The sequence below is a fragment of the Leucoraja erinacea genome, chromosome 31 (assembly GCF_028641065.1).
Source record: "Leucoraja erinacea ecotype New England chromosome 31, Leri_hhj_1, whole genome shotgun sequence".
NCBI lineage: Eukaryota > Metazoa > Chordata > Chondrichthyes > Rajiformes > Rajidae > Leucoraja > Leucoraja erinaceus.
In genome coordinates this window covers 11,919,110-11,933,393 of record NC_073407.1, presented here as the reverse complement: position 1 = coordinate 11,933,393, position 14,284 = coordinate 11,919,110, and the positions used below count along the sequence as shown (strand labels likewise).

The 14,284-nt window shown below is 41.1% G+C and overlaps 1 protein-coding gene across 5 annotated transcripts in view; it reads right to left on the bottom strand.

Annotated features, from left to right (window-relative positions):
• LOC129711920 (histone-lysine N-methyltransferase EHMT1-like) overlaps nucleotides 1-14,284 on the bottom strand; it is a 243,372-nt gene that overhangs the window by 46,584 nt on the left and 182,504 nt on the right. For all 5 annotated transcript variants that reach the window (XM_055659945.1, XM_055659948.1, XM_055659949.1 and 2 more), the window contains 2 exons: nucleotides 12,048-12,132; nucleotides 10,654-11,270 (listed from right to left, as the gene is read on the bottom strand). In XM_055659945.1, coding sequence (XP_055515920.1) covers nucleotides 10,654-11,270; nucleotides 12,048-12,132 — 702 coding nt within the window. The remainder of the gene's footprint in view (nucleotides 1-10,653; nucleotides 11,271-12,047; nucleotides 12,133-14,284) is intronic.

Below are 14,284 nucleotides of genomic sequence, written 5' to 3'. Positions count from 1 at the left end.
TGTGTGCATGTGTGCGACCAATCCAGCTCGCGGTTTCATCGCTGACGGTCGATCCAGCTCAAGGTTTTTCAGGCGAGTGCCCTCGAGCTTGAAGGTCGAAGACACTCTTCTGAACTCGCGGATTAGGTCGCTGCAGTGGGACAGCCCCTTAAGGGTGTGATAGACTTGCGATGATGGAAAAGATTGTAAGTATGAGCAATTTATTGGTATTGAAATGAACAATATTATGTCTGAACAGTAGTTTTCCGATAAGTGTGAAGTCTATTGAAACTAAAAGTATACTAATATTCTATAATACCCTGAATCTATATTACTAAAAGTCTCATCTTGACCACTTCCTGTTTGCACTGCATACTGATTTTAGAAAAAAACGCTACCACTTATGGCTGTGATTTTTGGCCATCTCATCTGCTGTGCAGGACAAGAGGATTTTTCCCATCAATGAAAATTAAAAGACTGATTAATGTATAAAAAATGTTGAGATTCTCTCTCCTGTCAATCACGCCATGACCCTTCCAGTGGGGGGGGGGGGGGGGACTATAAAACCCGGAAGTGTTGATGTGCCTCAGTCAGTCTCTGCAAGATGGGGAAGCGAGAGGGTCATGTCTCTCAGTCTGAGCTGTGAATAACACTGAACACATGTCTACTAAACTGTGAGTGTCCTTAATGTGGTTTGAAAATGTAAAAGTGTTGGTTGCTGCCTGCTGAGGGGGGAGGGGAGAAAGACTATAAAACCCGTAAAAGTGGGCGTAGCAAGATGGGGGAGGGAGAGATCACGACTCTCTGTCTTTGGTGGCCTTGCACCCTGCTTGAAATGGTATGAAACTGTATTTAAATTTGGTGGCCTTGCACCCTGCTTGAAGTAGCATGAAACTGCACTTGAATTTGGTGACCTTGCACTCTGCTTGAAGTGGCATGAAAGTGCACTTTAATTTGGTGGCCTTGCACCCTGCATGAAGTGGCACGAAGCTGCACTTGAATTTGGTGGCATTGCACCCTGCTTGAAGTGGCATGAAGCTGCACTTGAATTTGGTGGCCTTGCACCCTGCTTGAAGTGGCACGAAACTGCACTTTAATTTGGTGGCCTTGCATCCTGCTTGAAGTGGCATGAAACTGCACTTTAATTTGGTGGCCTTGCATCCTGCTTGAAGTGGCAGAAAACTGCACTTGAATTTGGTGGACTTGCACCCTGCTTGAAGTGGTATGAAAATGCACTTGAATTTGGCGGCCTTGCACCCTGCTTAAAATGGAATTTCAAGGAATAGCCGTGAGTCAACTGCCAGCCCACCAGCCGTGAGTGAGTGAACTGCCAGCACACCAGGCTTGGGTGACTGAGCCGCCAGCCCAAGAATCCATACTAGCCCTCTGGAAACCAGTCCCTTCAGCCCACAAAACCCATACTAGCGCTCCAGAAAGCCCCCCCCCTCCCACCCACTGGCCACCAGAATTGATGGAGGTGAAATATTGCGTTGGGGGACCAGCCCTCCCATGTGAAGCTGGGACCCAACGGGTCCCACTTAGTCTAGTACAGGTGCACAACCTTTTATCCGGAGGTCCGAAAACCGGACATTTTTTCCAGGATGTCGTCTGCACACCAAAGCTCGCGTTTGGCGCCAAACTTGACCCGAAACGACCCACGGTCAACCCAGGTCTGTACTACTGTAGCGGCTGCCTCCTCCCTGGAGACCGGGGAGCCACTTAAACATCTGTAAATCATTGCTTAAATGTTAGTCAGTTAGTTTGGAGGGCTTTTATGTGAAGGGGGGTGAAGGGGGAAACTTTAATTCTTAGTCCCCTACTTGGTCGGAGAGGCGGGGAGCGAGCAATGCCTTACCGGGTCGCCGCGCAGTAAGCTCCGGAGCGCTGTGGCCGCCGACTCCCAACATCGCGGAGCTGGGGCTGCGGGCGTCCGGCCGCAGGCGGCGCCGGTTGTAGCTCCAACCCCGGCAACTCTACCCTTGGCTGCGCGGCGCTCCAAATCCAGCGCGGCCCACGGCCCGCGGCCGGACGCCTGCAGCCCCAGCTCCGCGATGTTGGGAGTCGGCGGCCACAGCGCTCTGGAGCTTACTGCACGGCGACCCGGTAAGGCATTGCCCGCTCCCCGCCTCTCCGACCAGGTAGGGGACTAAGAATTAAGGTTTCCCCCTTCACCCCCGCCCACCACATAAAATCCCTCCAAACTAACTGACTAACATTTAAGCAATGATTTACAATGATTCCCTGGTCTCCGGGGAGGAGGCAACCGCTCCAGACTTTTCAAGCCGCCCGCGCTACCTACCTAATCTACGCTAAAAATCTTCCATTCGGAAATCCGAAAAATTCCGAAATCCGAGAAGTGTCTGGTCCCAAGGCTTTCGGATAAAAGGTTGTGCACCTGTATATCCTAAAAGTAGTGTAGAGCACTGATACCAATGTAAATTAAACAATAAAGAAAAAGGAAAACACTAAAGGAACTGAAATCTGAAGTGGAAAAAGATGTAAATGTTGAGCAGATCAGACAAAATCTGTGGAGAGAAACGCCTGGGAGAGATAGTTCTGATGTTAAGTCCATTTTCGATTTGTATTACTAATTTCCAGTGTCAACAGTATATTCAAAATGGGTACATTGGATTGAAATGGTTGTTACCTTCTTACAATTTCCAAGTAAAACAATCTAACTTTCTTTAAAGTTGATCGTCCAAAGGGAATTAATCGTTTATTTCAACCCACAACCATCACTTGTCACATGAATTGATTAAACAGCTTATGCAGGAAATCACAAAATTTAAAACCTGCAGCACAGGCCACCTAAGAGCTATTCAAACTGATTACACTTTCCAACATTCAGTCTATGTGGGTGCATAATGTCACATGCTCATGCAGATAATCCTTTAAATGCAAGTTTCCATTTTCCACCAGCAAGTTCCAGACCTCCAATTCCCCAGGGAAAATCTGAGGAGTTTTTGGGCAGGTACAGTACAGCACAGCCCTTTGGCCCACAATGTCTATGCCGAACATGATGCTAAAATAAACGAATCTCATCTGCTGCACATGATCCATATCCCTCAATTCCCTGCATACCCATGTGCCTATCTAAATGCCACTAAAATATTTGCCTCCATCATCACCCCCAGCAATTCGCTCCAAGCACTCATCACCCTATGTGTAAAAATAAACTTGCCCAGCACATCTCCTTAAAACTTGCCTCTCTCACCTGAAAGCAAAGCCCAGTAGTGTTTGATATTTTCACCCTGGCTGATGCTGATTGTCTACTTAGTCTATGACTCATAATTTGATATACTTCTATCAGATCTCCCCTCAACCTTCAGCATTCCATAGAAAACAATCCAAGTCCTTCCAATCTCTCCTTATATCTAATACCCTCTAATCCAGAGTCATTCTGGCAAATCTCTTCTGCACCCTCTCTAAAGCCTCCACACCATTCCTATAACGGGCAACCAGAATTGCATGCAATACTCAAATTTGCCTAACCAGGGTCCTATAAAGTTGCATCATGACTTTATGATTCTTATACTCCATGCCCCACCCACCCAACACATTCACACTTGCTCAGATTAAAGTCCATCTGCCATTTCTGTAGCTGATCGATATCCTGTTGTATACCTTGACTGCCTTCCTCACAGTCCAAAACTCCAGTAATCTGTGTTGTCTGCAATAACCCACCTATATTTACATCGAAGTAATTTATATATTTCTGGACCTCCAACCTTCCATCACAACCCTCTGTCTTTTATCAGTATACCACTTTTGAATCAATAGAACTAAGTCATTGTTAATCCTGTGTATATTAACCTTTTGGATCAGGCTACCATGAGGGTATCAAATGCCTTACTAAAATCCATGTAGACAACATCCATCACCCTACCCTCATCAATCACTTTCGTCATCTCTTCAAAAAATTTGATCACCTTAGTTAGATATGCCCTGTCACATACAAAGCCATGACTCGCCCTAATTAGTCCATTCTCTTCCAAATCCTATTCTGAAGAATCGTCTCAAAAAGCTTTCCTACCACTGACATGAGGCTCACCAGCCTATCATTCCCTGGATTGTACTTTCCTTCTTAAACAAAGGAACAACATTAGCAACTCTCCAATCCTCTGGGACCATGACAGTGGCTAGAGAAGATGAAGATCTTCATCAAGGCAAAACCTCTCTTCTCTTAATAACCCAAGATAGATCCCATCAGGCATTGGTGATTTTTTTCACCTTATGGCCCTTCAAATGTCCACAACACCACCTCATTCTTAATCTCAAACTGCCCTTGCATAATAGTATTCTCCACTTATCTCACTGTTCTCCATGTCATTCTCATTGGTGAATGCAGACACAAAGTCCTTGTTTAGTGCCTTGCCTACATACTCTGGCACCTAGCACAAATTCCCTCCTTTATCCTTTAGGGTGATGTACTGACTACTAAAGAAGATTGGGCAAAATTCCCCTATGCCACATCATTTTGATTTCATCATGATATCCCCCATCAATTAATAACTTCAATTATCAGACAGGCACTTGTGATTTCAATTATAATCACAGAGCTGTTTCAAAGTGCATTTGTCTCCAAGCTACAGAGTTGTGCAATATAGGAAAGGCATCAATATAGGAAAGGCATCAAACTCCAGTGAAGCAGACACAAGCTTTCAAGACAATGTTTCAAAACAGTTATCAATTAAATCAGCTGGTCAATTTTATTCTGAGAAATTGTCAATGTGGCTATGGTATTGTGACCAGCAAGATGCAGCAATTCTGTCATGCCAAATTCGATTTTTAGTAAGTTTGGTAGCAGAGCACACAATGAATGCACTGGAGCTCAATGATATGGAACCAACTGATCTTACAAGTCAAAGTTATTCCAACAGAATCAGGGTCTTCTGCCAAATCTGAGCCAGACAGCAAGCATCCATCTTATACTAATCCCATGTTATTCTCCAACATTCTCATCAAAGCCCCTAGATTCTACCATTCAATTACACAATAGAGGCAATTTACAGAGGTCAATTAATTTAACAACCCACATGTCGGGGTGGAAGATTGCAACCTTCACTGTTTTGACGGATGCAATCAACCCGGCGTGCACAATCAAATAAGATCAAATAGAACAAGTTTTCCTACAACTTTAGGCTGTGCACGCCATACGCAAGAAGAAGACGACCCACATGTCTTTGGGATATGGAAGAAAATCAGAGCACCAGTAGGAAATAATGGAGTCCAAGGGAGAAAGTGACAGAACTCCCATACTGACAGAAACCGAGGTCAGGATTGAGGCCAGATCACTGGAGATATGAGGCAGCAGCCACCATGCCACTTGTTGGCACTGACAAAAGGTATTTTCCCAGAAAATTACCTGTGTAGTTGCATTTTTCAGTTATCAGAATGATTTAGTGACTGGAAATTATCCAAATGCATGTTATTGGATTGAAGTCTCCACCATTCACAGAGGGTCCACTTTTAATCTCATTTTCGACAAATGCAATTTTATTACAATTTAGAACAGGATTATGATAATGACAGCATAATTATTAGATCAAATTGCAATTTTATATATTTCCAACTTAATGGTCAAGCTTGTTTCTTTCAGGAAACTAAATTATTTGCTCAAATATCTCCAATGAGACCCCTTCATTCATATCAAAATGCATTGCAACTCATCTTTAGCACAAGCTAATACAACAATGATTTTTGTAAAATTGCAGAAACTGACATTTTGTGACAGACATGAATGCCCCTTGTGATATCATGAAACTATCGACACAAAGCATATTAGTTAAACAATTAGAACAATGCAAGACAGTGAAGTAAACTCTTTGCTCACATAAATTAATTAGGTTTAAATCCAGCCCAGAGGGATAAACTAAATGTCTTATGTATTTGAAGGCCCTACTTGAACATTCATTAGATTTAAGATTCACTAGTACCTGGATTGAATTACATTGCATGCTGATCTCAGATACCCCGCTGTTGACACAGGACATCGAAACCAAAATTATTTCATTATCGATCATTCTCTTTGTTTTTCTTGATGAATACAAAAACTATCTCACTCACACATACGAGGCACAGACATACGATACACCTGAAAGACCATTTGCACTAATGCCACATAACACATCCCAGCCAGTGTGTGTGTGTGTGTGTGTGTGTGTGTGTGTGTGTGTGTGTGTGTGTGTGTGTGTGTGTGTGTGTGTACATTTAAAAAGTTTATATTGTCGACTCAGAAGTTATGCCCAAGTAGTATTAACATTTTCCCTGAAAACATCAACATCAATAGAAAAACGCAAGAAAGTGTTCTAGTAATGGCAACACAAATTCATAGCAACAAGAAAATGTTTTGTGTTATTACTTTTGTAAAGAAATTCTTATTTCCATATTTATTAAATAAATTATTTAAGCATTATTATGGGAAATATTTTCATTCCAGTCACATTTTACAACAGGACCACTTAAAATGACAATAAAAATGGAAAATTTGGTTTCATGTTAGTTAAATCAACTATATTAGTATCAACTATTCATTGTACCATGTCTAGGAGTCACCAATTGAAATGCTAACCCGGTTCTCTCTTTAAATACTACCTGGCATGCTGAGCATTCCCACGTTTAGTCTTTTCCCCCAGAGTAGTGTAGTCTCTGGTTTAATATACAGGGGGAAAGATTTACCAGATTCAGATTAATTTTCATTGCACCTGCAGTATGTAACATTCCTTGTTTGCATGAAGCCCAGAGAATAAACAGAATGCATGGTAATAATTAAAAACAAAACTAAATACAATGAGTGCAAAACCACAAGATGGTACAAAGATTGTAGTACAATCTGAAATAGTGCAAAAAATACAAAGCACGTTGTTAATAGGAAGAGTGTGTGGCAGCACCTTCGAAAAGCGGGTGTGAAAGAAGTGATTGGTTTAGGCATCTGATAGCAGTGGGAAAAGGAGCTGTTCTCGTCTGGACGTTTGGGTTTTCAAGCTCCTGTAAATGGGCAGGGAAGCAACACATCATGAAAATGGAATGGATGGAAGGAAATAACGAGCCTTTGATGGATTGGGTTGTGTTCACCACTCTCTGAGGGCAAAGCAGTTGCTATCTGTCCCAAGATCCATCTCATCAAAATACCTCGTATAGTGAGTCTTTAGAATCCTTCAGGTTATGCCAAATCTTCTTAGATGCCTAAGAGTGTAAATACGCTGATTTACGCATCAATGTGGGGAGACCAGGTTAGATTGTTCGTGATATAGATGCCGAGAAGATGCTGACCATCTCTACAGCTGCGAGCTAACTTCCTTAAGTCAATAACCTACTGTTACGTCTTTCTGGCATTAAGGGCTAGGCTGTTTTTCTGACACTGACATAAGGTTACTGATCACTTTTCTGTATTCCCCCTCATCTTTTCTGTTGATCTGGCTGATAACAATGGTATTAACGCTGAATGTAAACATCAAGTTCTTGGCCACAGCGACATGGGTCTACAGGGAGTAGAGTAGTGGACGGAGCAAACAACCTTGAGGAACATCAGTGATGAGGCTTAGGATGGAGGAAATGTTATGATCAATTCTAACCGACTGAGGTCCATTGGTCAGGAACTCAAGAAGTTGCAGATGGAAGCCCAGGGCCAAGGTTGAGGAATTTAAAGATGAGCTTATTTGTTATCAAGGTGTTGTCTGCTGAACTGTAGTCAATGACATAGCTGTTCTTATTGTCAAGGTGATTCAGAGCTCAATGTAATGCAATAGAGACAGTGTTCATTTATATTAAAACCTACCTTAAGCTTTCTTTCACTTAATTTACTTCACATGTTCTTCCTATCATTATTAGCAGCATGATTTAAAAATTCCCAGTCTTAGTTCAATTTTAAATTATACAGCACCTCTCATTGCCTCAAGTTGTTCCTGAGCACTTTAAAGGCAATACGATAAACATCAAGTATTTAATGTAGACCTCTTTTCAAACCAGTTTCTGCAGCATTTTTGTCTATCTTCGATTTTCCGGCATCTGCAGTTCGTTCTTAAACATCAAGTATTTAATGTTTGGAAACAGAGCAAGCAATATTGCAGAGAGTGAGAAATTCCCAAATGATAAATTTTGGTGCTGTTGCATGATAAATAAACTCCCCAGCTCTTTTTACAGAGACACCTTGGAAATGTTTACCACCAACCTATTCTTGGTGCACCAATTAATGGGAAACATTTAAAATAAATATTTTTTTCACAGATCTCTCCACATAACCCCAGTTTAGGGCCGAATACAACTTGAATTCAGTTCTCATACATTTACCAAACTCTGGAAAATGTCTTGTTTGACATCGAAATTACATGAATTTGCAATCAAGCTGTTTTCTTTCTCAGCACAAGCTGCTGATCAGCATCTTCCCACATTTGCAAACCCACATTCAGATAACGGACTGCACACAGGTTCACCAGTGATTTCAGTAGTTTGTGTGTGAAGTTATATGGGAATTTAAACCCTCTCGTGCAAGGCAGCAATTTATTTGCATGTCCTCCAACCTGAATTACTGTGTAATCTTCACCACAATGGGAAAATCAAAAAAGGATTAAATGATTATTTGATATTCACTTCCATTCTGTTTGTGAATGCAATCCGGGTTGCAAATTCGTTCAACACCATGCCATTCACATTAATATAAAGTCAGGAAACAGCACTATCTTTCCATCAGCAATGAACTGATCTTCATTGCAGCTCTCATTTTATTTCTGGCTGAGAATGGGGGTTGGTCTTTTTGTATTTTTGAAGATTACAGAAAGGATATTGATATAACAGAATGGATGTGAAGAGTAATTTACAAAAGTACTATAGAATGGATAATTATAACCAAAAAGAGGAACATGCCGTTTTTCGGGAAAAAGTAGAAAATAGGAATGTCCAAATAAAGGTCTTAAATCTCATTTCATGGAATTGTTACAGCATGCAAGGAAGCCATACCCTCTTGTAAATCCGACCACATTAATATGTAAACAATCCAGTCAGAATCTTTCTACTGACCTGCTCTATCTGCACAGCTCTGCAAATTCTTTACCCTATTCACTTTGGAATGCAGCAGTTGAAAATGTCTTTATTATACCTCCAGCAATGCATTCCAGACCCTAATCCAATCATGTAAATTTCTCCTTTTTTCAGTTCTGGTTCTTTTGCCTTTTACCTGCATTCCATGTCCCCTAGTTCCTGACTATTCTGCCAATGGAACAGTTTTTCTTTATTGATAACTCCACAACTATAGTACCTCTATCAGATACCGTAACAACCATCCCTGTGCCAAGGAGGAAATCTCCAGCTTCTCCAGTCTATACGTTTCATTAAAATCCTTCATCACTGGCACCATTTGAGACTTTCTAAAGCTTTTAATTCTTTCCTGGAGTGTTGTACCCCAAATTGGAAACAACCCCAATTGTAGCCAAACTAATGTTTCCATAAAGGTTAATTGTGACTTCCTTACTTTTGCACTCTAGGTCTCCATTTATGAAGTACAAGATCAGTTTTTTTTTTCAACCAGTTTCTCAGCCTGCCCCGCCCTTTTCAAATGGTCACTGGTCACTCTTGAATACACCTAACAAGTTCTGCCACATACAAGTCTTTTGTGCTGAGCAAATAACTTGAAGTCGCCTACAACGACAATTCTCTTGCTTTTGCATCTTTTCATAATATCTACATATCTGTTCCTATTTCTCCCACTGGCTAATGAGAGTGATATAGTATAATCCCATTAGACTGATTGCACATTGTGTATTTTTTTAACTCTACCCATATTGCTCAGTGGACAAACCCTCGAGTGAGTCCTCTGAGTGCCGCCGTGACATTTTTCCTGATTAACAAAGCAACTCCTCCACCTCTTTTACCTTCCTCTTTATCTTGTCTGAAACACCAAAATCCTGGAACTCCCAGGTACGTGCACTGGAGAGGTTTAGAACGATATGGGCCAAAAACAGAAAGGTGGGACTAATGTAGATGGGGCATGTTGGTCAGTGTGAGCAAGTTGGACCAAAGATCCTGTGTCCACGCTGTACGATGCTATGACTATAAAGGGGATCCAAGACACTGTTATTTTACCCACATATCTGGAACTTGCTGTCAGAGGAAGTGGTGTTGTCAAACACAATCATTATGTTTAGGAAATATTTAAACTGGCATAGAAAGTTACAGATCTAATGTACGTACATAGGATTAGAATGAATGGCAGGAGGTTTAGTATGGATGTTTTGGGCAAAAAGACCCATTTCTGGGCAGAACAATTTTGACTCTAAGCATCTCAAACATGTTCACTTTTTTCCACCCCAAACAGTACTAATCCAAATAACCTATCAACATTCTTCACACACCAGCTCTGTCAGCATTTGATTTAGATTACAAGGGCAGCCAATTTATGAAGGCTCATAGCAGGAGTTAAAAAAAGATTAGAATTATATCAAGGTGAATCTAACTGAAGATTCTGTGGCTTTTGACAATGTATATACATAATGCATATTTAATACATTATGCATCTTCCATTGCAAAACCAATTGTTAATTATTTTCTATAAAAATAAATAATTCCTTACATTCCTCATCGATCCTTATCCGAGTAATTCAAGCAGCCTATTTCAAATGAGATAATTTGTGCAAAAAATTATAACCAGTACAAATACCTTTTGAAGATTAAGCTTCTTACCTGATTCGGGTTGAGTTTAGGCAGAGTCTTCCTTGCTCGATGAACCTTGACCTCAGTATTGAGGCCCTGTGAAAGTTTTTTAGCCTGAGATGTGTTTTCTTCGAGGTTTTCTTCTCCTGATTTGGCTGATGCCAGAGTAAGCGATTTCATGGCTTGATTTTGCAGAACTTCGGCAGCTAATGCTGTACTTATGTTTTTTACCATGTTAATTCCTCTAGCTTTGCTGGGAGATGAAGGAAGTGTTTTGGCAGCATGACTGAATACGGGAGGAGGCCCAGTCTGTACTTGCGATAAGGGTTTACTATTTAAAACAAATCCATTACTTCCGGTCACAGATGTTCGTGTTAAATCATCTGAATTCATATGATTACTTGCTTTAACTGTCTTATTGTCTTCTCCTAGTATTCCATTTTCATTTATCTGTTTCAGTTCGTTTAAATCCTGCAATGCTGTTTTCACAATGTCCTGAGTGTTTTTAATTGACATTTGATGATTCATTGTTGAAGATGCTTCTTCACTCTCTCCACAAGAACCATTGGTTTCACCATCTGCAAACATCTCACAAGTTTCCCGTGGCGTCTCTGTGACACTCAAATTAGCAGCTGTGAGGTCACTTCCTGTAGAAAACATCACAACAGCGTCAATATTTCCCAAGTACATAATAAAAGTAAATGATCATCAACAAAAAATAAAGGAAATGTGAAGTATGTTGACTGAGTATACATGCTACAAGATTCTCAATGTGTCTCTATCTCACCATACTTATGCATATGACAATAATAAACTCGACTATTATTAAATTAATTGTACTTGGGCATGAAAACCACTCTATCCTGAACAAAGATTTTTTTTTACACTAAACAAGCACGAGAGAAAGAGGGAACAGAGCATTCTGCGAATAGATTGAGAAAAGAAAGGATGGGAGACCCCAGAGGAAAGTAGGTGCCAGTTTAGACTAACTGGGCCGAATAGTCGCTTTCTCTGTCATATATCCTATGTAATTTATTATGCTTATTACGTCACAATGAGTTTGGGAATGTACAAAGATTGTTCTACAATAATATGTGACAAATAATTTCACAGATCCCTCAAGACAGTAAAACCCCACTGATTGGCAACAAGACAGTATTTGTACAACCACATTTTTTAATATATTCATCATGTACAATATGTAACCCTATTAAGAGAAAAAAAGGTTATCACACAATAACTTTTGAAGACTGTCAAATTCACAAAAAATGTAAAGTACATATGTAGATTCTATAAATGTAAATCTATAGTTAGAAATCTAAAAATTTTTTTAAACTGCATTAAATTTGTTAACTATCAGAGTGCTCATACAAAACATTTAAAAATAAGCAAAGCCACACAGCTGAGCTTGCACTTTTGTTCACCTTTGTCTTCAGTAGTGGATGATTCCTTTGCTACTTCCCGTTTCCCGTCTTCTATGGCTGTGTCTGCCCCAGTCATGCCTACAGACTGAAATACAAATGGAAATGGAAGAGTGTATAAATTTACTTGCAGATTGTAGACTCAGTTCTTAAATAGATTGAAGTGACAGATTTTTTATTCTATGTAATATTATTATATTTAGATTAAGTACATACTTCCAATTTGTAGAAACTAACATGTATTTCTTGAACACAAAAAGACACAAAGTGCTGGTGTAAATCAGCGGGTCAGCCAGCATCTTTGGAGAACATGGATATGTGATATTTCTGGTCAAGACCTCCCCTCAGACTTCAGACTTGTTTCTACGTGCGTTTCTTGAAGTTTTGCCAAATGAGTTTCGTATCAGCTATTCAACTTGCTTATGATATCATTTCTCACACGAGGTCAATTATCAGGCATGCAGACAGAAGAAAATACCATCTACTGTTTACACTTTCCCAGACTTCAAATACTTTGTCTCGGTGAGTGTCTTTAACAAATTAAATCATAAATAAGGAAAAAAAATTGGCAGGAAATCATAACACCTGGAGTACATGGATGCGTTACGAACATATCTCTATATCCATGAAATACATACTTTCTGCAGATCAGCATTGTTGATCTGCATAATTGATTGATTGATTGATTGACTGATACAGCATGGAAGCAGGCCCTTTTGGCTCAGTGCCGACCATCGATCACCCGTAGAAGCTTCAGGATTGAGGAGGATGCAAAAGAGGGGGAGTTGCATTGCTGTTTGCACCTCCCCAAATTACAAATACTTTCCACTAAACTTTAGCTAGGTGAATGGGTTACTACACAGGAGAGCATCGCAACAGAAATAGAGAGGACATCATGAAGGGATTGTCCAAGAAGGCTATAATGCCCCTGTCCCACTTAGGAAACCTGAACGGAAACCTCTGGAGACTTTGCGCCCCACCCAAGGTTTCCGTGAGGTTCCCGGAGGTTTTGTCAGTCTCCCTACCTGCTTCCACTATCTGCAACCACCTGCAACCTCCGGGAACCGCACGGAAATCTTGGGTGGGGCGCAAAGTCTCCAGAGGTTTCCGTTCAGGTTTCCTAAGTGGGACAGGGGCATACCTACCAAAGTATTTTTCAAACCCACAGACACTCACACCCTCCTACACACCACGAGCCACCACCCAAAACACACCTTCAGGGGTATCGTTAAGTCACAACTGACCCGCTTCCGCCGTATATGTACTAGGGAGGAGGACTTCAATCAGGCCACAAGCACCCTCTTCACCGCCCTCAGACAGAGGGGTTATAAATGTATTAAACTCAGGAATGAGAGGGGCAGTCATTTTGCTGCTGTTATACAATAGGCCTCGCAATAATATGCAGGAATTGGAGGAACAGACTTTGTAGTTAAATTACCCGAGCATGAGTGTGAGCAGTTTAAGCTTTCTGAATATAGAAACATAGAAATTAGGTGCAGGAGTAGGCCATTCGGCCCTTCGAGCCTGCGCCGCCATTCAATATGATCATGCTGATCATCCAACTCAGTATCCCGTACCTGCCTTCTCTCCATACCCCCTGATCCCCTTAGCCACAAGGACCACATCTAACTCCCTCTTAAATATAGCCAATGAACTGGCCTCAACTACCCTCTGTGGCAGAGAGTTCCAGAGATTCACCACTCTCTGTGTGAAAAAAGTTCTTCTCATCTCGGTTTTAAAGGATTTCCCCCTTATCCTTAAGCTGTGACCCCTTGTCCTGGACTTCCCTAACATCGGGAACAATCTTCCTGCATCTAGCCTGTCCAACCCCTTAAGAATTTTGTAAGTTTCTATAAGATCCCCTCTCAATCTCCTAAATTCTAGAGAGTATAAACCAAGTCTATCCAGTCTTTCTTCATAAGACAGTCCTGACATCCCAGGAATCAGTCTGGTGAACCGTCTCTGCACTCCCTCTATGGCAGTAATGTCCTTCCTCAGATTTGGAGACCAAAACTGTACGCAATACTCCAGGTGTGGTCTCACCAAAACCCTGTACAACTGCAGTAGAAACTCCCTGCCTCTATACTCAAATCCTTTTGCAATGAAAGCTAACATACCATTCGCTTTCTTTACTGCCTGCTGCACCTGCATGCCTACCTTCAATGACTGGTGTACCATGACACCCAGGTCTCGCTGCATCTCCCCCTTTCCCAATCGGCCACCATTTAGATAATAGTCTG